Source organism: Lithobates pipiens, unplaced genomic scaffold, assembly GCF_037356315.1.
Source record: "Lithobates pipiens isolate NorthernLeopardFrog02 unplaced genomic scaffold, aLitPip1_a1.2 Scaffold_18, whole genome shotgun sequence".
Lineage (NCBI taxonomy): Eukaryota > Metazoa > Chordata > Amphibia > Anura > Ranidae > Lithobates > Lithobates pipiens.
This window is the reverse complement of record NW_027507758.1, coordinates 169,712,076-169,732,735: the sequence shown is the minus strand read 5'-3', so window position 1 is coordinate 169,732,735 and position 20,660 is coordinate 169,712,076. Positions and strand designations below refer to the sequence as shown.

General features: G+C 44.4%; 1 protein-coding gene across 2 annotated transcripts in view; it reads right to left on the bottom strand.

Annotated features, from left to right (window-relative positions):
* MTHFD1L (methylenetetrahydrofolate dehydrogenase (NADP+ dependent) 1 like) overlaps positions 1-20,660 on the bottom strand; it is a 377,119-nt gene that overhangs the window by 280,831 nt on the left and 75,628 nt on the right. For both annotated transcript variants that reach the window (XM_077486370.1, XM_077486371.1), the window contains exons 9-10: positions 13,931-14,001; positions 13,750-13,847 (exon numbers count right to left, since the gene is read on the bottom strand). In XM_077486370.1, coding sequence (XP_077342496.1) covers positions 13,750-13,847; positions 13,931-14,001 — 169 coding nt within the window. The remainder of the gene's footprint in view (positions 1-13,749; positions 13,848-13,930; positions 14,002-20,660) is intronic.

Here is a 20,660-nt window from a genome sequence, read left to right as displayed (position 1 = left end):
CTCTCATTTCAAGCATGGGGGCGTGCGGGATTGAGCCACAATTGTGATCTAGTGGATGGTAACTATTATGTCATTTCCCTCGCTTCAATCCCAGGCACAACTCCCCTCCAGAGAGTGCTTCCGATACTTACAAATCCTCCATTTTTTTACAAACAACTATGGACTCCGGTTCAGAACTGGACTCCATGTCCGTATTTGGGAAAATATGTGGTTCAGACCCCCACGCCCCAGGTGTCATATCTCGCCTCTACTCTCATCTTACTTCCCTCCCGACCACTATCCCACAATTTGCGCACCATTGGCCCAAAGATCTTTAGATGGAGCTGGACTCCGTGGACTGGGCCAATATCTGGACAAATACTAGAATATCCTCTCAGAACATTGTCGCCCTCAAGGCTAGCTACAAAGTCCTAATGTGGTGGTATTTAGTGCCAGCTCAGATTGCTAAATTCTTACCATCATATTCTCCGAACTGTTTTCGCAATTGTGGAGAAAAGGGCACCAACCCGCGTATTTGGTGGACCTGCCCCATAGAGCATGGCTTTTGGACGACAGTTTTCCAGATCTTGAAGATGTTTCGGGACACTTGACCCAGACCCATCATTGGCTCTCTTAAATAAAAACCCAGCCGATTTCACTAAGGCACAGCAACGCCTTCTTCTTCAAGTCACCACTGCAGTTAAGCAGACCATCGCAAGAGCGAGAAAAAGCCCTAATTTGCACATAGCTGAGGTCAAGAATAGGGTCATCCCGGCAATGATTCACAGTAAAATTGAAGCCACCATTATGGATAAAATTCCCCGTCACATTAAAATATGGCAACCCTGGATCGACCATTTCCTACCCCCAAACTTTGATGAACATCTAATGGCCCCATGACCCGCATTAACATGCCACAACCAAAGAATATAGAACATTGTGGGCCCGTGTGGGCAGCCCGGCCTCTTTCCCCCCCCCCCCCCCTTTTCTCACCCTTTCCCTAGCTCCTAACTACTCTAACTGGCTTTCTTCTCTTCTTTTACATCTTTTCTTCCACTCCCGCTGTCCCCTACCTCAGTTATACTTACTGATGACATGTGTGTTTTATCTGTAAGGTTTAGCTCACTTGATCACCCCAAATGAACATTGGAATCTCTTTTCTTACTGTTAAATCCCAGTTGAGGCTTTAGTCTATCGTTTATACTTAGTTAACCTGTGCATTTCTCCATATAGCAATTGTTTACTGTCTATGATCTGTACTCTCTGTCATACATGTGTAACCTCTTCTTGACAACCTACCTAGTCTGTGCATGTTGTATTATGCTTCACCTCCGTCGCATTCTGTATGTAATGTACTTGCCAATAACATTTTTGAAAAAAAAAAAAGGTTAGGATAGTGCCCCCATTTCAGGGGCTTAAATGTAATTTGACAAATGAATATAAATCATAATTTAATATTTTGTAGAGAATCCTTTACTAGTAATGACTGCCTGAAGTCTGGAACACATGGACATTACCAAAGACTAGGTTTCCTCCTTTCTGATGCTTTGCCAGGCTCTAACTGCAGCTATCTTCAGTTCATTGTTTGTGGGTCTTTCTTCCTTTAGTTTTGCCTTCAGCAAGTGAAATGCATGCTCAATTGGATTCAGGTCAGACGATTGACTCGACCATTGCGTTTTGGATCATTGTTCATCTGTACTGTGAAGCGCCATCCAAATCAACTTTACTGCGTTTGACAGAATCTGGGCTGACCGTACATCTCTAAACACTGCAGAATTCATCCGGCTGCTTCTGTCTTCACACCAATGACCCAGTGCCACTGAAAGCCATGCATGCCCATGTTATCATACTACTTCCACCATGTTTTATAGAGGACACTGTGTGCTTTGGATCATGAGCTGCTCCAAGTGTTCTCCACATTTTCCTTCCCGTCATTCTGGTAGATTAAATGTTGATTCATCCATCCAAAGAATGCTTTTCCAGAACTGGTCATAGTTTTTTTTTTTAGGATGTTTTTTGGCAAAGTCTAACCTGGCTTTTCTATTCTTCAGGCTTATGAATGGTTTACACCTTGTGGTAAACCCTCTATTTGCTCTCATGAAGTCTTCCCTTGACTGTAGACTGACAATGATACGCTCACCTCCTGGAGAGTGTCCTTGTCTGGATGTTGTGAATGGGTTTTTCTTTACTATAGAGAGGATCCTGCAATCAAACACCACTGTTGTCTTCTGTGGATGTCCAGGCCTTTTTAATGTTGCGGAGCTCACCAGTGTGTTCTTCCCTCAGAATGTACTACACTGTTGATGTGGGCACTCCTAATGTTGCTACTATCTCTGATTTGTTTTGTTTTTGAAGCCTTACAATGACCCGTTTCATTTGTATGGACAGCTCCTTTGAATGCATGATGTAGGTTCACAGCAAGAGATTCCAAATACAAATACCACACTTAGAACCAACTCAACCTCTTACCTGCTTTTTGATGAAGAAATAACGAAGGAGTAGCCCACACCTAGCCATGAAACCGCTTTTGATTCAATTGTCCAATTATTTTTGGTCCCTTGAAAAGGTGGGAATGTCTATTCCTAAGAGCTGCAATTCCTTGAAATTTTTTTGTAAATACCTGAAAATAAATCTATAATTATGTCTGTGTCCAAATACATATGGACCCAACTATATTATCTCGGCAGGACAATTCTGAACAGCATACTGCATCTATAACAGTATAACTTTCAAGTAGAAGAGTCCGAGGGCCTGCCTACAGTCCAGAGAATTCATCAGTTGAAAATTGTTCTTGGTATGTCCTGAAAGGTAAAATATGAAGACCCAGGACTGTTCAGCAGTTCGAATCCTATATCATGCAAGAATGGGGCAATAGTCCTCTCCCAAAACTTCAGCAACTGGCAACAGTTACTAGATATTTTACAGAGTCTTGTTAAAAGGAATGCTGCACTGGGGTAAACATGGCCCTGTCCCAACTTTTTTTGAGATGTGGTGTTGTCATCAATATAACAATTACCTTAAATTTTTATTTTTAAAATGGTACACTTCCTCAGTTTAACCACTTAAGGACTGCCTCCTGCACATATACATTGGCAGAATGGCACGTCTGGGCACAAGCACGTATCTGTACGTTTCTTTTTAAGTGGCCAGCCATGGGTCGGGAGCGCGCAGACGGAGGCCCTGAGCTCCATGACTGTGGCCGCAGGACCCGGGTCACAGAGCTGAATAACGAGGAGAGGTCTGTGTAAACAAAACCGCTCTCCGGGCTTCCTACTGTGGCCATCACCGATCGTCTCTTCCCTTTTATAGGGAAAGACAATCAGTGATGTCACATGCCAGGCCACGCCCCCCTACAAAAAAAAAACCCACACATAATGTCATACATAACACTACACTGCCCCCTAGTGGTTAACTCCTTCACTGGCATTTTGCCAGGGCTCTGCACGTGCTGTTAGGCAGTCCAGGCATCGGCATGTGTGTGCGCGCCGGTGTGCATCTCGGGCGCGCGCACGCTAGCGCGGTTTGGCGTCAGTGCCCCTATTTAAAAAGGTGACAGCTTGTTCAGTGCTGTTTTGTCTGCAGCTGTACCTGAGACTTCTGTTACCTGCCTGTTTACAGTTACTGACCCGGCTCACGTCTGACTCTGCTGACCTCTCCTGCTCTGATCCCGTCTTGTCTGACCCAGTTTATGGACTGCTTATCCCTGATGTTGAACCTCTGCTAGCCTGTGACCTTGCTTCTGCCTGCCGCTTCTGCTTACTGCCTGCCTGATCTGACCCGGCCTGTTGACTAATCTTTTGCTTGTTCCAAGTGTGCTGCGTTCCGTCCAGGATCCACCACCACTGTTCCAGTGCCTGCTGCCACCCGGCTGTGTGATCGTCCTTCTGTTCTACCAGCTTCTGCCAGTTCCTGCAGTTCCAGCCGCCCGGAGGACTATACCCGCTGCCTGCATCAACTGCTGCTTCCGGCTCAGACACTCCTACCCCGCTGCACTCACGGGTCCACTTTCTCACTCCAGTGGACCCTAAACCAGAGTCGTAAGAGAAGTCTTCTCCACCAAGTCAGGCTCACCTCCCAGGTACCTAACAGTACAAAAACAGCCATGACTGAGCCTGCGGGAGAAGCTTCTGCTATGAAGGAGATCTGCTCTCATCTGGCAGCCCTCACCCAGGCCGTAAAATCCCTCTAGGAAGGATACACCAGATTGGAAGAACGGGTTCAACACCTGTCTGGTCCCAGTTCTACGGCTGCTGCCCCCCTCCGCTTCCTGCTCAACCGGCTCCCCAGCCTGCAGTAGTGATGCTCCCTCCAGAACCAAGGGTGCCGATCCCGGAAAGAGTCTCAGGGGAATCGCTCTAAATTCCGGGCCTTCCACAATGCTTGCCAGCTGTATTTTGCTCTTCAACCAAGAACTTTTTCACTGGAAGCTACTAAGGTGGGATTCGTGATTTCCCTGTTGCAGGGGGAACCTCAGGCCTGGGCCCATCACCTCCTGGAGGGAGACAGTGCTCTGACTCAATCCCTTCCTTCTTTCTTTGAGGCCATGGCACAGCTGTATGAAGACCCGCAGCGAGCCGCCAGAGCTGAATCTGCTCTTTCTGCGCTCCAGCAAGGTCGCAGAGTGGCCGAGCACTATGTTTCGGACTTTAGGCGCTGGAGCGCAGAGACCCAATGGAACGAGTCAGCCTTGAGACACCAGTTCCGCATGGGCCTTTCTGAGGGACTTAAGGATGAGCTTGCTCGTGTTGGTACTCCCGATTCCCTGGAGGGCCTAATTACGCTCACCATCCAAATTGATCGCCGCCTCCGGGAACGCAGATCCGAACGTTCCTCTCAACTCCATCGACCGGCCTGGATGACTGCAAGGGTCCCGACTCCTGCTACTCGCTATCCTCCTACTCCTCCAGTGGGTCCTGTCAGTCCAGCCCCTGACACTGATGAGCCGATGCAGCTTGGACTTATGCGCCCCACCTTGTCCCCGGAAGAACGTGCTCGTCGCCGACAGTTGAACCTGTGTCTCTACTGTGGAGGGTCTGGTCACTACGTGAACAATTGCCCTGTTAAGACACGTAAGTGCCTTACTTCTGTGTCTTCCAGTCCTGTACCCTTGCCAGTCAATGTCAACCATGTTGCTCTCCCTCTCTCTTTGCAGCTCCAGGAAAAGACGGTCCCCATCAACGCCATTATTGACTCCGGAGCTTGCAGCTGTTTTGTTGATGCCACCTTTGCCAGTCTGCACTCCATATCTCTTCGAAAGAAAGCTCATGGACTGTTTTTCTGGCCGATGGCTCCCGCCTCAAAATCGGGTGCGGTAACCCAGGAGACCCTACCCCTGCTGGCCATCTCCCTGTCTCAGCACAAGGAACTACTGACTCTTGATGTAATCTCATCTCCCGTTTCCCGTAATCCTGGGCATAACCTGGCTACAGGCCCATAACCCCGCTATTAACTGGTCCACTGGGGAGGTGAGGTTTCAGTCCCCATATTGCCTGGAACATTGTTTACATGGAATACCTGTCCAGCCTGCTGCACTTCTTTGCCTGGACTCTGATCAGGACTTGTGCCAATCAGTGCCAGAACCATTCCACGAGTTCCTTGACGTATTTAGCAAAAAAAGGGGCAGACTCCCTTCCGCCCCACCGTCCATATGACTGTCCCATCGAACTCCTCCCGGGGGCTGAGATTCCATTTGGACGCATTTTTCCCTTATCAGAAAAAGAGCAGGAAGCATTGAAGACCTACATCACGGAAAACTTGGAAAAGGGCTTCATCTGCCATTCTACTTCGCCAGCAGGCGCAGGTATATTCTTTGTTACCAAGAAGGATCAGTCGCTCCGGCCCTGTGTGGACTACCGTGAACTGAACAAAATTACAGTCAAAAACCGCTACCCTCTGCCCCTGATACCGGAGCTCTTCCAGAAATTGAGGTCTGCCACAATTTTTACCAAGTTGGACTTAAGAGGGGCCTACAACTTGGTTCACATACGGGCTGGAGATGAATGGAAGACAGCCTTCCGAACCCGCTTTGGACATTATGAATACCTAGTCATGCCCTTTGGCCTCTGCAATGCCCCTGCCACCTTTCAGCATCTCATTAACGATGTGTTTAGAGACTTTCTGGACATTTTTGGCATCGTCTATCTGGACGACATTCTGATTTTCTCCAGATCTCTTGAGCAACACCGTGGGCATGTGGGTAGGGTGTTTGCTCCGTCTCCACCAGCATGGGCTGTATTCCAAAGCCGAGAAATGCAAGTTTGAGCAGCAAGACATTCAATTTCTCGGTCTTGAGATATCCCCAGCAGGTATCAGAATGGATCCGCAAAAAGTATCCGCTATTCTGGATTGGCCTGCACCCAGGGACAAGAAAGGAATTCAACGTTTTGTAGGCTTTGCGAACTTTTACAGGAAGTTCATCAAAGGGTTCTCTGCCATTATCACTCAGTTGACCAGGCAGAATGTTAGATTTCACTGGGGGCCAGAGGCCCAGGAGGCCTTCGTAAAACTCAAAGGACTGTTTACTTCTGCCCCCATCCTCAGCCACCCTGATCCATCTCTGCCTTACATCCTTGAAGTGGATGCTTCCCAAGTGGCAGTAGGGGCGGTGGTGTCTCAACGTCAAGGCAGTAAAGATCTGATGCACACCGTAGGATTCTTTTCCCAGAAACTTTCTCCTGCTGAAAGGAACTACGATGTCGGTGATCGAGAACTGCTGGCCATTAAGTCGGCATTGGAGGAGTGGAGAAACTTGTTGTAGGGTGCAGTACATCCTGTATTAATCTATACCGACCACAAGAACCTCGAATACTTAAGGACAGCCAAACGTCTGAAGCCCCGGCAGGCCCGTTGGGCCCTGTTCTTTTCTCGGTTCTGCTTTCACATCACGTATCGCCCTGGCTCAAAGAATTTGAAACCTGATGCGCTCTCACGCATGTATGACTGTTCCAAAGACTCAGCTGTTCCAGATACTATTCTACCTGTGAGCAACTTCCTACTCGTGCAATCAGATCTGCTTTCTCAGATCAGAGAGGCATCTTTGAACTCACCCACTCCTCCAGGAATTTCTTTGACATCCAGGGAGGGCCTTTTGTGGAAGGGCAGTCAAGTCTTTGTTCCGGAAAATATCAGATTAAGAGTCCTCACCCTGCTTCATGACCACCCATTGGCAGGGCATTTTGGGGCCCGCAAGACTTTGGAACTTGTGCAACGCACTTTCTGGTGGCCGGGCTTGAAGGAATTTTGTGCTAAGTAAGTCAGTTCTTGCCCTGTTTGCATCCGAAGTAAAACAGTTAGGAACCGAGCCTGTGGACTTCTGAAACCTCTTCCTGCACCTGATCGGCCTTGGCAAATGATCTCTATGGATTTTATAGTCGAGCTTCTATCCTCCGAGGGTTGCACAGCCATTTTTGTAGTTGTGGATCGACTTTCCAAAATGGCTCATTTCCTACCGCTGAAAGGAACCCCATCGGCATCAGAGACAGCCTGTATCTTTATCAAGGAGATCATTAGGCTACATGGGGTACCTGCTAATATAGTGTCAGACAGAGGGGTTCAATTTACATCCCGGTTCTGGAGGGCCCTGTGTGAGAGCTTGAAGATCGAGCTGGCCTTGTCATCTGCTTATCATCCCCAGACCAACGGGCAGACTGAGCGAACAAACCAGACTCTTGGACAGTATATCAGATGTTTCACATCCTTTGTACAGGACGATTGGGTGTCTCTTCTGCCCCTAGCAGAATTCGCCTATAACAATGCCAGTCATTCAACCACAGGACAGTCCCCGTTTTTTACCAATTATGGGTTTCACTTATTTCTCCCTGATTTTCTTCCAGAATCTTCAGTGCCAGCAGTTCAGGACAGTGACCTTCCTCAGCCGTAACAACCGGGTTTTGCAAGAAGCAATAACAAAGGCCCAAGCAGACAGCAAGAAAGCCTTCGATCGGAAAAGAAGGGGAGAATTGGATCTTAAAGTTGGGGACCAGGTATGGCTTTCTACTTCTAACCTTAAGTTACCCTGCCCATCAAAAAAGCTTGCACCCAAATTTCTGGGCCCCTTCCCGGTTAAGAGGAAGATTAACGAAGTGTCCTATGAGTTGTCCCTACCTGTATCAATGAAGGTGCACCCGGTTTTCCATGCGTCTCTGCTTAAACCTTCGGTACCTGATCCCTTTCCCAATAGAGGTACTAGACCACCTGAACCAGTCATAGTTGATGGTAGTGAAAAATATGAAGTAGAGGCTATTCTGGACTGTAGAAGACGGCAAGGGCAAAGACAGTTCCTGATTAAGTGGAAGGGTTATGGCCCAGAGAGCAATTCTTGGGAGCCTGATAGTAACCTTCACGCTAGATGATTAATTTGTGAGTTTTTTTCCTTCTCACCCGGAAAAGAGGAACATCTTGGGCACCCGGAGGTTGCCCCTTGTGGGGGGGCAATGTCAGGGCTCTGCACGCGCTGTTAGGCAGTCCGGGAATTGGCATGTGTGTGCGCGCCAGTGTGCATCTCGAGCACGCGCTAGCGCGGTTTGGCGCCAGTGGCCCTATTTAAAGGTGACAGCCTTGTTCAGTGCCGTTTTGTCTGCAGCTGTACCCGAGACTTCTGTTACCTGCCTATCTGTTTACCGTTACTGACCCGGCTCACGTCTGACTCTGCTGACCTCTCCTGTTCGGATCCCGGCTTGTCTGACCCCGTTTATGGACTGCTTATCCCTGATGCTGAACCTCTGCTAGCCTGTGACCTTGCTTCTGCCTGCCGCTTCTGCTTACTGCCTGCCTGATCTGACCCGACCTGTTGACTAATCTTCTGCTTGTTCCAAGTGTGCTGCGTTCGGTCCAGGATCCACCACCACTGTTCCAGTGCCTGCTGCCACCCGGCTGTGTAATCGTCCTTCTGTTCTACCAGCTTCTGCCAGTTCCTGCAGTTTCAGCCGTCTGGAGGACTACACCCGCTGCCTGCATCAACTGCTGCTTCCGGCTCAGACACTCCTACCCCGCTGCGCTCACGGGTCCACTGTCTCACTCCAGTGGACCCTGAACCAGAGTCATAAGAAGTCTTCTCCACCAAGTCAGGCTCACCTCCCAGGTACCGAACACATTTATACAGGAATTAGTGCATTTAAATAGCACCGATTGCTGTATAAATGATCCCAAAAATGTGTCAAAATTGTCTAATGTGTCCGCCATAATGTCGCAGTCACAATAAAAAATCACTGATCGCCGTCATTACTAGTAAAAAAAAAATAATTAATAAACGTGCTATAAAACTATCCCCTATTTTGTAAACGCTATAACTTTTGCACAAACCAATCAATCGCTAATTGCGATTTTTTTTTTACCAAAAATTTGTAGAAGAATACGTATCGGCCTAATCTGAGGGAAAAAAAACACACACACACACGTGATCAAATACCACCAAAACAAAGCTCCATTTGTGGGAAAAAAAAGGACGCCAATTTTGTTTGGGAGCCACGTCGCACATCCACGCAATTGTCAGTTAAAGCGATGCAGTGCCAAATCGCAAAAAGGAGCTTGGTCCTTTGGCTGCAAATTGGTCCGGGGCTTAAGCGGTTAAACATTTGATATATTTTCTAGAAAACATGGGTTTATGAGATTTGCAAAACAAACATGTTATACTTACCTGCTCTGTGCAGTAGTTTTGCACAGAGCAGCCCAGATCCTTTTCTTCACGGGTTCCTCTTTAGCATGCCTGCCCCCTCCCTCCCATTGAGTGCCCCCACAGCAAGCAACTTGCTATGGGGGCACTCATTCACACATGGAGCTGCAGCCTGGCCCTACCCCCCCCCCCCATTGGCTTAATGACTGACAGCAGCGGGAGCCAAATAGTGGCTTTCTGCCATCTCAGCCAATGACAGCTGGGTGTCTTGTGCAACATTGCTGTATCGAGATGGGGCCTGCTCTCCACAGGATTTTCATATTAATGCATCAAGAAAAAAAAAAAAAAAAAAAACTTCTGCCTTTACAACAACTTTAAATCATCATACATATATTTGTGTAAAAACATGGTGTGCGCTATCTAGGGGGGAAGTTGTACCAATCCGTCTGTTTCATGCCCTTCAGCCTGTTTTTATTGTTTGTATGTACTTAGAATTACAGGGAGGTAAAGCCTCAGTCATTAACATGTAATAGTCCATCCCCATTGCATTTAGTTGTTTAGGGGGCATGAAGGGGGGCGAAGGAAGTGGGCTGTCATTTAGCTGGAGTGTATACACCCACATGTGTGAAATGAACAGCTTTGAAGGGAACTGAAATGAGCATGCTCAGTAGATGTTGAAACGGTCTACACAATCTCAGGCTGCAGCAGGGACACAGACAGACAATGAGGGAGGAACAGTGAACAGCAAGAGCAAATGTTTTTTGCAGAATACAGAAAACTAATCCCATAGTGACTGCATGAGTATGAACTCCATGCAATACAGCATCTACTGACAGTTTATGTGGGATTAAAAAGGGGTTGTAAAGGTTCACGTTTTTTCACCTTAACCACTTCAGCCCCGGACCAATTAACAGCCTGAGGACCAGAGGTCTTTTTACAATTTCGCACTGCACTGCTTTAACTGGTAATTGCACGGTCATGCAATGTTGTACCCAAATGAAATTTGCGTCCTTTTCTTCCCACAAATAGAGCTTTCTTTTGGTGGTATTTGATTGCCTCTGCGATTTTAGTTTTTTGCGATATAAATGGAAAAAGACCGAAAATTTAGGAGAAAAAATAAAAAAAAAAAAAGATATTTTCTACTTTGTTACAAGAAAAATCGAATAAACTCAATTTTAGTCATACATTTAGGGCAAAATTTATTCAGTCACATGTCTTTAGTAAAAAAAAAAATGTCAATAAGCGTATATTTATTGGTTTGCGCAAAAGTTATAGCGTCTACAAACTAGAGTACATTTTCTGGAATTTACACAGCTTTTAATTTATGACTGCCTATCTCATTTCTTGAGGTGCTAAAATGGCAGGGCAGTACAAACCCCCCCCCCCCCAAATGACCCAATTTTGGAAAGTAGACACCCCAAGGAAATTGCTGAGAGGGAGGCAAGTTGAGCCCATTGAATATTTTTTTTGTCCCAAGTGATTAAATAATGACAAAAAAAAAAAAAAAAAAAAAAGTTTACAAAAAAAGTTGTCACTAAATGATATATTGCTCACACATGCCATAGTTATATGTGGAATTGCACCCCAAAATATATTCTGCTGCTTCTCCTGAGTACGGGAATACCACATATGTGGGACTTTTTGGGAGTCTAGCCGCGTAGGGTACCCCGAAATCCAATCACTGCTTTCAAGATTTCTAAGGGTGCAAATTTTTGATTTCACTCCTCACTACCTATCACAGTTTCGAAGGCCATAAAATGCCAAAATAACACAAAACCCCCCCAAAATGACCCCATTTTGGAAAGTAGACACCCCAAGCTATTTACTGAGAGGCATGTTGAGTCCATGGAATATTTTATATTTTGCCACAAGTTGCAGGAATATTACAATTTTTTTTTTTTTTTGCACAAAGTTGTTACTAAATGATATATTGCTCACACATGCTAAGGGGATAAGTCAAATTACACCCCAAAATAAATTCTGCTGCTTCTCCCGAGTACGGGGATACCACATGTGGGGGACTTTTTGGGAGCCTAGCCACGTACTGGATCCCAAAAACCAAGCACTGCCTTCCGGATTTAAATATAAAAAACGCTACCAAAAAAAACTGTTAGCGATCGCAGGGATCAGGCCTGACTCTGCGAACGCTGCAGTTATGTGTTTAGTGTTTTGTAAGTGACAGTGATCGATCGATACTGCACTTGGGTGGGCTGGGCGGAGGGGCAAAACGCAGGTGCTAGCAGGTATCTGGGCTGATCCCGCTAACCATGCGTTTTTTTTGGAACCCTAAACTGCTGGGGACGCTAGTATAGATCAGATCATTTCAGATATTGATCTGTTCAGATTCGATACCACTACGGGAGGTGTATGCTTTGCGCGTGGGTGTTAGCGGTACTGGCACTAACCTAGCGCTGCCTGGGGCGACGCAGACCCTGACCCTAAAACCTAATTGACATCACCTGCCGGGTGATCAGGGGGTTAAACCTTTATTGGGTAATAAATGGTGGGTGCCCTGATGCTATAAAAAGCAAAAACTAACCAGAGTCACCCGTAACACTTATGCGGTCATCACTGGTGAAAGAGTTAACTAGGGGCAATCAGGGGGGTTCAAATTTTTATTAGGTAGCATATGGCGCTATATAAAAACCTGACGGGGAACCTAAATAACTAACTGGCTAACCAGCGTCACCAGTGACACTTATACGGTGATCGCTGGTGAAAGGGTTAACTAGGGGCAATCAGGGAGTTAAAACCATTATTGGGTAGTATATGGGGGTACCTAGCACTATAAAAACCTGGTGGTGAACCTAAAAAAATAACTAGCTACCTAGCGAGACTAGTGACACTAATGCAGCGATCAGAAAAATGATCGCTTAGTGACACTGGCAAAAGGGGGCGAAAGGGTTAACTCTAGGGGCAATCAGGGGGTTAAACCTTTATTGGGGGGTGGTCGGGGGCTACCCTGGCCTGGACCTAACACTAACTGCCCTGACAGTTTTTACTTTTACAACTGACACTGAATGCAGTGATCAGTAAATAAATGATCACTGCAATCAGTGACACTGACTGGGGGGGGGGGGGGGGGTTATGTGCCTGTGTGTACCTATGTGTTAGTGTAGTGTTGGTGCACACTTACTTTTAGTCTTCTCCTCGTAGTCCGGTCAAAAAGACCGCCCCGAGGAGAATGACATCACTTCCTCCCTGCCTGTGTATACAATACACAGTGGGAGGAAGCTTCTCATTCACCAGGAGCGATCGAAAGGGGATGGCCAGAAACCAACGGCCATCCCCTCATCCCAGATCGCGCCTGATGCGAAACGGACCGCCGCATCCAGCGGGAGGGGGTCCGATCGGACCCCCCACCCGCTGGAAGGCAAGCACGTACATGTACGTGCTTGTGCCTATACATGCCATTGTGATGACGTACAATAGCATGTGGCGGTCCTTAAGTGGTTAATGCATCCTATGCATGAAGGTAAAAAAATAAAAAAAATAAAACACACACATCTGTCATGGGCCCCCCAGTTTTACTTACCTGAGCCCATTCACCTGCTGTGCACGCCCCCCAGCATTCTCTTCTCCACAGAGTCTGGCAGTTGATTGGATAGATTGATAGCAGCGCAGTCATTGGCTCGCGCTGCTGGCAATCGCATCCAATGATGCGGCCGCCGGGGTGGGGCAAGAACTAGTCATACACGATCCAAGTACACAACCTCAGGCTGCTGGGGGAAGCCCACTTTCCTTGCCACCAGATTATATGCATTACAATTAAATGGCAAGATATTGGAAAGGTCAAAGGAATGATACAATTCAAATGGTGAATACTAGAACTTCTATAGGTACATGAATTGAGATCAACTGATAAAGACCCCAGATTGTAAAAGGGACAAATTCAGTATTCTAGAGGCTTGATGATTAAAAAATTCTTATGTGAAGATAGATTTGTTTCTTGCACATAAATACACCTATGTTAAAACAACTGTGTTTAACACATGGCTAAAAATACTTATCAGGATTGGTGTATGAATAGTTGAGGCAAACCTTCTGTAGCCAGAAATGCAAGATAAAAAAAGTGGTATGAAAAATAGAAGTTTTGGCTTTAGATGCACTACATTTTTCCCCAGAAAGGTTTTAAGCAAAAAGTAGGCAAAAATAAAGACCTGGGTACAGGAGAAAGAGTTTGTAGCTTTAAGCAACGAAGGTTCCACTTCTTATACTTCTGAGCATCAAGCCATCTTCTACTGCTTTGTGCCAAATTCTGTTGAAAGAATGTACACATCAGTGATTAAATGGAATTTAAATACGGTAAATACCAGGATTTCCTTAAAGCAATAGACTAACCTCCATCCTAAGGGCTGCTGTCAGTGGTCCTACAGCTTGGCCAGCTAGCCCATCACTACTCTGGTCAGAACCTGAAAGAATCAAAATACTAATGCATTATCAAAAACACACAAATCATAAAGCACTGTATTCTGATCAGTTAAATCACAAAGTAGCTGAATTTTCTACTGCTGTAACAGTTTCTAGCAGGGAGGAATAACCACAAACTGGGTTTTGTACTACACATCTGTACCCATGTAGAAACCCATGCATTGCTAGTCAGGGCAATTGATAATGGGGTACAGCCGGGTCTGGCTCCCATCAGTTTATCAGGGGGACCCAGGTAGCAAGGGGAATTGGATTGTGGCTAGAAGAGGGTGATGGGTGTGATAGGAGTGGGCAATTTCTGCAAATTGATCACCCCGTGAGGCTCTCCCTGCAGCAGCTGGAACTAGGCATCTACTCCTCCCTCACTGGTCGACTTTAAGCTGCTGCAGGGAGAGAGCCACACAGGGCGATAGATTGTAGATAGGAGGGGGTGATAAGTGGAGGGGGGCAATTACTGGAAACTGATTCTTTGTGCTGCCCTGGCTCTCCTGTGAGCCCCTGTTCCCCGCAGTGCTGCTGGCTTCCCTCCCGTCAGCTTTCAGGTGCTGCATAGTGGGAACCATAAGGGATCAATTCCGGTAACTGCCCCCTCCCCCGCTGCACTTAGGGCAATATGTCCTTTTCTGAACACGAGTGATATCACTCAGTGTTCATTCATAACTAAAGTATAGTAAACAGTGTTCGCCATGTTTCAGTTTACGAAAAGGATCCTCTCTAGGCACTTAAAAAGTCCATAGCCTCCCTCTTTTTTCTTCTTTATTCTTTGCAATGACCACCTTTTCTTCTGAGATCAATTCTTCTCATCTAACCATTAATTTGTAAGCTTTTATGTTTGTATTCATTTTTATGTGGCAAAAAAATAAAATAAAAAAACACGCACACACACGCTTTTGTAATTTTATTTGTAAAGAGCTCTGAAAAACTTGCACCAGGATCGCAATTTTAGTGCAATTCAAATTGTGCAAGTCAAATTGTAAAACAAAATCTATGCCTTTCATCTACACAAAAGATTGCATTAAAAAAAAATATATTTTTTGCACAAAGAGAAAGGCTCGTTTATCCAAGAAAAGTGAAGTGGTTAAAATACACTCCAATAGCAGCTGAAAATATGTACGCAACAAAATACAGTATGATGTTGCTTTACTAAAAAGGAAAATAAACTGCACTTGCTCCCGAGCTTAGTAAACACAGTAAATTTTCACTTTAAAAAGAATACTTAATCCCATGCAAAGGGAAAAAAACAAAAACAAAAAAAAACCTTTTGTACATGATTGGATGATATAAATTTCCTCCTCAGATCTTCAAAGTGCACATAATATATTTGCCTATAGTAAATCAACCTCCATGCCTTTAAGCAAAATGGACAAGTAGTGTCAAAACTAAAAGCATACCAAGTTACATTTAGTTGCTGAAATAGTTGGGGGGGGGGGGGGGGGCTAGTGCTAGGGACTATTACAAGAAAAAGTAAATTCTCTAGTCTGAGCCAAACATTGCCATATAGTTAAACAAATTCACTAAAGGACCTATTCATATTTGTGTTGTGCCAACGTGTAGTAAAGCACGTTCATGTTACCAAACATTCCTGAAATACACGAACACTGTGCATTGTGGTATGCTGCAATTCTATAAAATGATCATTTGAGTTTTTTGATCCATTGTAGTGTACATGGACAGAAATATACCCGACAGTGGTTTAATCCACACACACACACACACACACACACTATTCAAAAGTAGCTGAAGTTGGGTTTGAAATCATTAGATGTAAGTCAGTATACATACAGTACAAGCAGCAGAAATCAACCAGCGCTAAATGACAAATCTTTAACACAAACTGCAGCTGAGATACTGAGGGTCAAATTACCAAATCCCAGAATAGTTCATCATATTTTTCATTTTATTTTTAATTTAATTTTTATCTTTATTTTAATTTTCTCATTTATTTCTATCTTTATTTTTATTTGTTTTCACTCTTATTTTTCATTTTATATTGGGTTTGATTTTTATTTTAAATTATTTTTATTTATATTTGTTTATTTTATTTTTACATTCATTTATTTTTTATTTATTATTTATTATTTTTTTTATCTATCATTTAGTTTTGTTTTATTTTTCTTTATTTTCTTGGTTCTCTTCTTTTTTCAGTAATTCATTATACGTTTGATTTCTTTGTTTTTAATGCAAATTTCATGTAGTCGCTGGCTGGTTGTTAATTTATGAGTGTACCATTTGCATCAGCTGGGATGCAGGGTGACTCAGATTACCTTTCTACCAAGATGATTTTAAAATAATTCATTGTGGGCATATGTCCGATTGAGTCGTAGTAGGTATGCCATTTTAAGTGACTGTGGGAAATTCCCAGGCGGATATTGCTTGTTTTTCCTCCTACTCTCTCCTATTGCTATGGTTACATATGCTTCCGTATTTTATGGCTTGATTGGCTGTCATGGTGATGGCCGCATAGCCATTCGGATTGGTTGTAGCGATCAGCTGACTATGTGTATAAAGCAGGTGGCCTACATCATGCCGTCGCCGCTGATGAAGTCCCGCCCCCTTGGGACGTAACGCATACGGAAACCACGTGACTGATCGTGACGTCACCCGCGTCCTTACATGCGGATCCTTGTGGAACACTTCGCTTCAGAACTGTTTGTTACCTGGCACTGGGGCACAGTGCGATTTATGTGAGTGCACTCCATTTCTAAATAAATATTGTTTTATAATCAGAGAGCACTAGATTTTGTTACTTTTATTACATACCTGATGCATAGTTCATCTGACTCACTGGATACCTTGGGGCTTCTTTGCTGATTTCATAGTTTTCTTCTCTCAGTTTAAAGAGAATGGATTGTCTCCTGTGTTTTTCTATTATTAGCTTTATTTTTAATTTAATGTTTTAGTGTAAGTATACATACAGTGCCTTGAAAGTAATCATACCCCCTTGAAAATTTTCCACTTTGTCATGTTACAACCAAAAACGTAAAAGTATTTTTTTTGGCTTTTTATGTGATAGACCAACACAAAGTGGCAGATAATTGTGAAGTGGAAGAAAAAAAAAACGTTCAATTTTATTTATTTTTTTTACAAATAAATACCTGAAGTGTGGCGTGCATTTGTATTCAGCCCCTCTGAATCAATACCTTGTAGAACCATCTTTCACTGCAATTACAGCTGCAAGTCTTTTTGGGGATGTCTCTACCAGCTTTGCACATCTAGGAGAGTGACATTTTTGCCCATTCTTTGCAAAATAGCTCAAGCTCTGTCAGATTGGCTGGAGAGCATCTGAACACCAACTTAGCTGCCATAACCCTGGTATTTTCGGGAACAGTGTGCGTTTCTCTTTAAGATAAAAGTGGTCTCCGCGGCGGATTCACTGCAAGATCACTTTTAAAAGCAGTGGTGGGAGAGGTGCATGCCCCCTCCCCCCCCCCTTTTTCTCTAGAAAAAGGACCACACATTTTGAAAATAAAACGAGATAGCATGGAGATAGTATGTGTAGGAGAGGGGGGATATGAAAGTATTATTTAAAGAAATGATCCCTGTTTTTGCAGCTGCTGATCCATTCATTATTTTCCCATTTACAAATAATCCTTCCACCTTGCCTTAACAGGCAAAGGAGAGAGATCAACACTGTAAATACCATGTGAACACATTACCCAGCCGCTTTGATCAGCTCAGTACACTGGTTACTGAGCCATCTAATGTCACCTTGGAACACTGCATTTACCAGCCAGATCAGCCATTTATCCAGTGCCATTTAAATATGGCATTGGGCAAATATAGGGCTACTGATGTGTCATTTAAAGATGTACCCCAATAGAAAAAGGGGGTAATCTTGCAAAAATGTTTGCACTTGTGAGCAGAGATCAAAGCACATCACCACAAAGCTTTGATCTGCAAAAAAAAAAAAAACACACACACACACACACACACACACACACACACGTTGCCAGAAAAGTTGCCAATTTTAGGGCTCATGCATACTGAACATTTTGGTAACTTCCATGGACTCCTTTCCTCCTGGCAACTTACTTTGGGCAGAAAAAAAAAAGCGCTAAGTGGTGGGGCGTGGGCAGACCGGATGGAGTGAGGTCGCAGAATAGCCGAGCTCCTGATATCTCCCTGGGTGTTTCCTAGTCACAGTGGTGAACAGCTCATCTCCTTGGCTGCTGGTGATGCCTGCCAAGCGCTGACCTGTCTTTCAACCACCCAGCGGCACTTGCTCGGGTGCATTGAGGCCCTTCTCTCCTGCTCCCTCTGACAGGTCGGGGAACATCCTGCATCCCCCAGGAGCGGGGGAGACAAAAAAAAAAAAAAATGTAATGTGTATATTTTGTAACCTTTTTTATTTTTATTTTATTTTTTTTAATACGTAGCTACTTTTTATATGCATTTGTTTCTGTATATAAATAAAACTATATCAATTTGATCAAAGGGTAAAGATCACACGCCTTCCACCTCTTTCCTTCACCTGGCTCTCTTCGGACCACCCCTGGTCAGCTTAGGCAGCAGGACACGCATGATCATCTTTTAATTTCCTCCCTTTGAAAGTACTACCACTCTATACTAACAACGCCTTCACAAGCGCAGGAGAAATTATTTCTTTGTTTATATTTGCGGGGGAGACCATGTCATGCCTTCTGCAGAGCACCGGGTACCCTACTCCAACCCTGTACATTCCACACAGTCTTCTGGACATTCCTCTAAAACATCTGACATGAGGGACAGAGAAAGATGTTTAATGCATGTTTAATACTTGTACAGAAAATTTGTATGATTAAACTGTGGATCCAACTGGTATGGCGAGCAGTCCAGTCCCAGTGCACAGAACGGTGGGGATACAGAGGGAAAAGCCACCCCTGAGGCCCAAAAGAGGGTGCGCTGACTCCTAGCAGCAAGGGGAGGGGGATAAGGAGAGGAAAACCAAGGGGGAGGGGGGTATGAAGAGGATACAACTTTTTGTGTGTAAATTGCTACTCAAAATGCATGCATGCCAAAAATGAAATTGATGTGGACACCGACTGGTCCAAGTACAGCACGAAGAAGGTGTTCAGGGCATTACGGGATCTTACACTTTTCCAAGAGAACACGATTGATCTAATAGACTTGGACAAGATCTTTGAGGATATACATTTTTACTTTTTTTATTTTTTTAAAACCACCTTCCACAAAATTTCCTCCTCCCAATATTAATCCGAATGCAGCAATTTTCCTTAAACCAACCATTAGGGATATCTGCAAATTACTATTGAAGAAGAATGGTTCTAGTAAATTTAACTGATGAAGAAAATCAGCCTTTGTTAAGCCCAAGTCAAACTAAGTCCATTACAATAAAGGCTTCCAATAAGGGTGGGAACGTTGTCATAATGAACACCCACTATAAACTTCTGTGCCATCAGATTTTGAATAATCCTTCATGGTATAAAACACATCCCTATTGCGTTAATTGCCAAATTGAATAAAGAATTTTACACACTGGTTGATCAAGTGCACGCTAAGGAAATCATTTCAAAAGGCCCTTTGGGAGTTCATTCGAACTGAACACCCTAGAGTGGCTACATTCTATAGCCTCCCAAAGGTCCACAAAAATCCTACTGGACGTCCGATAATTTCTGGCAATGGAAGTATTTTGGAAAATCTAAGCAGAGTAATCAATGCTTTCCTACAACTGTATGTCCTCGCTATGCCCTCCTTAAAAGGATATTTCATTTTTTACAAAAAAATTGATGAATTAACTTTTACTGACTAATCTATCTTGGTTGCTATAGATGTAGAAGCCCTAATTAAAAAGGCTTGGCTGTTATATCTAGGGTCCTCCAACAAGGTTCTCGCCATGACAAGGCACTTAATCATTTCACTTTGACCGGTCTCAAGTTCATTCTTGAACATAAAACTCTCATTTGACAGCTCCCACTACGTCCAGGTGCAGGACATGGCAATGGGGACTGGTTTTCCCTATCCTATGCAAACCTGTACCTGGGAGAGTGGGAGTGAATCCTTCCCAATGCTGAGGACCTCATCGTGTACACAAGCCATATCACAACCTGGCTTGGGTACACAGACAATGTCTTCATCGTCTGGGAGGGTTCAGAGATCATGTTGAAGATTTATTTTTTCCGATCTAATCAATATCAACAACAATCTGAACATAAAGTTCACAATGACACAAGTACCATCACCTTTCTCGATGTTTGGATTTCTTCGACTTGAGGGTCGACTATGCAGCACATTGTTCAGGAAAAGCACGGCTGGGAACACTGTGCTGCATGCCGACAGTTTTCACCCCAATTCATTAAAGAATTCTATACCTTTCTTACAGTTTTTGTGACTTCATCTTAACTGTTCCGATGACAATTTATTCAAGGAGGAAGCAGGTAAACTGCAAGACAGACTGCTTGAAAAGGGGCTATAGTCGGTCATGCCTACATAAGGCAAGTCTCAAAATGATCGCCTCTACAAACCCCAGGTAAGACAGACTCCAAGTTGTGACACAACTAGGATAATGCTACGTTTCTCTAAGCAACACAAATATGAGACATTTTTCAGGCGCTTTTCTCCTTGTCCCCTCATGAGAAAGGAAAAGAGATTTTTGCTTCCCAATGGGGAGATGTTTTTACCTCCCCACTTTGCCAACTGTCACATC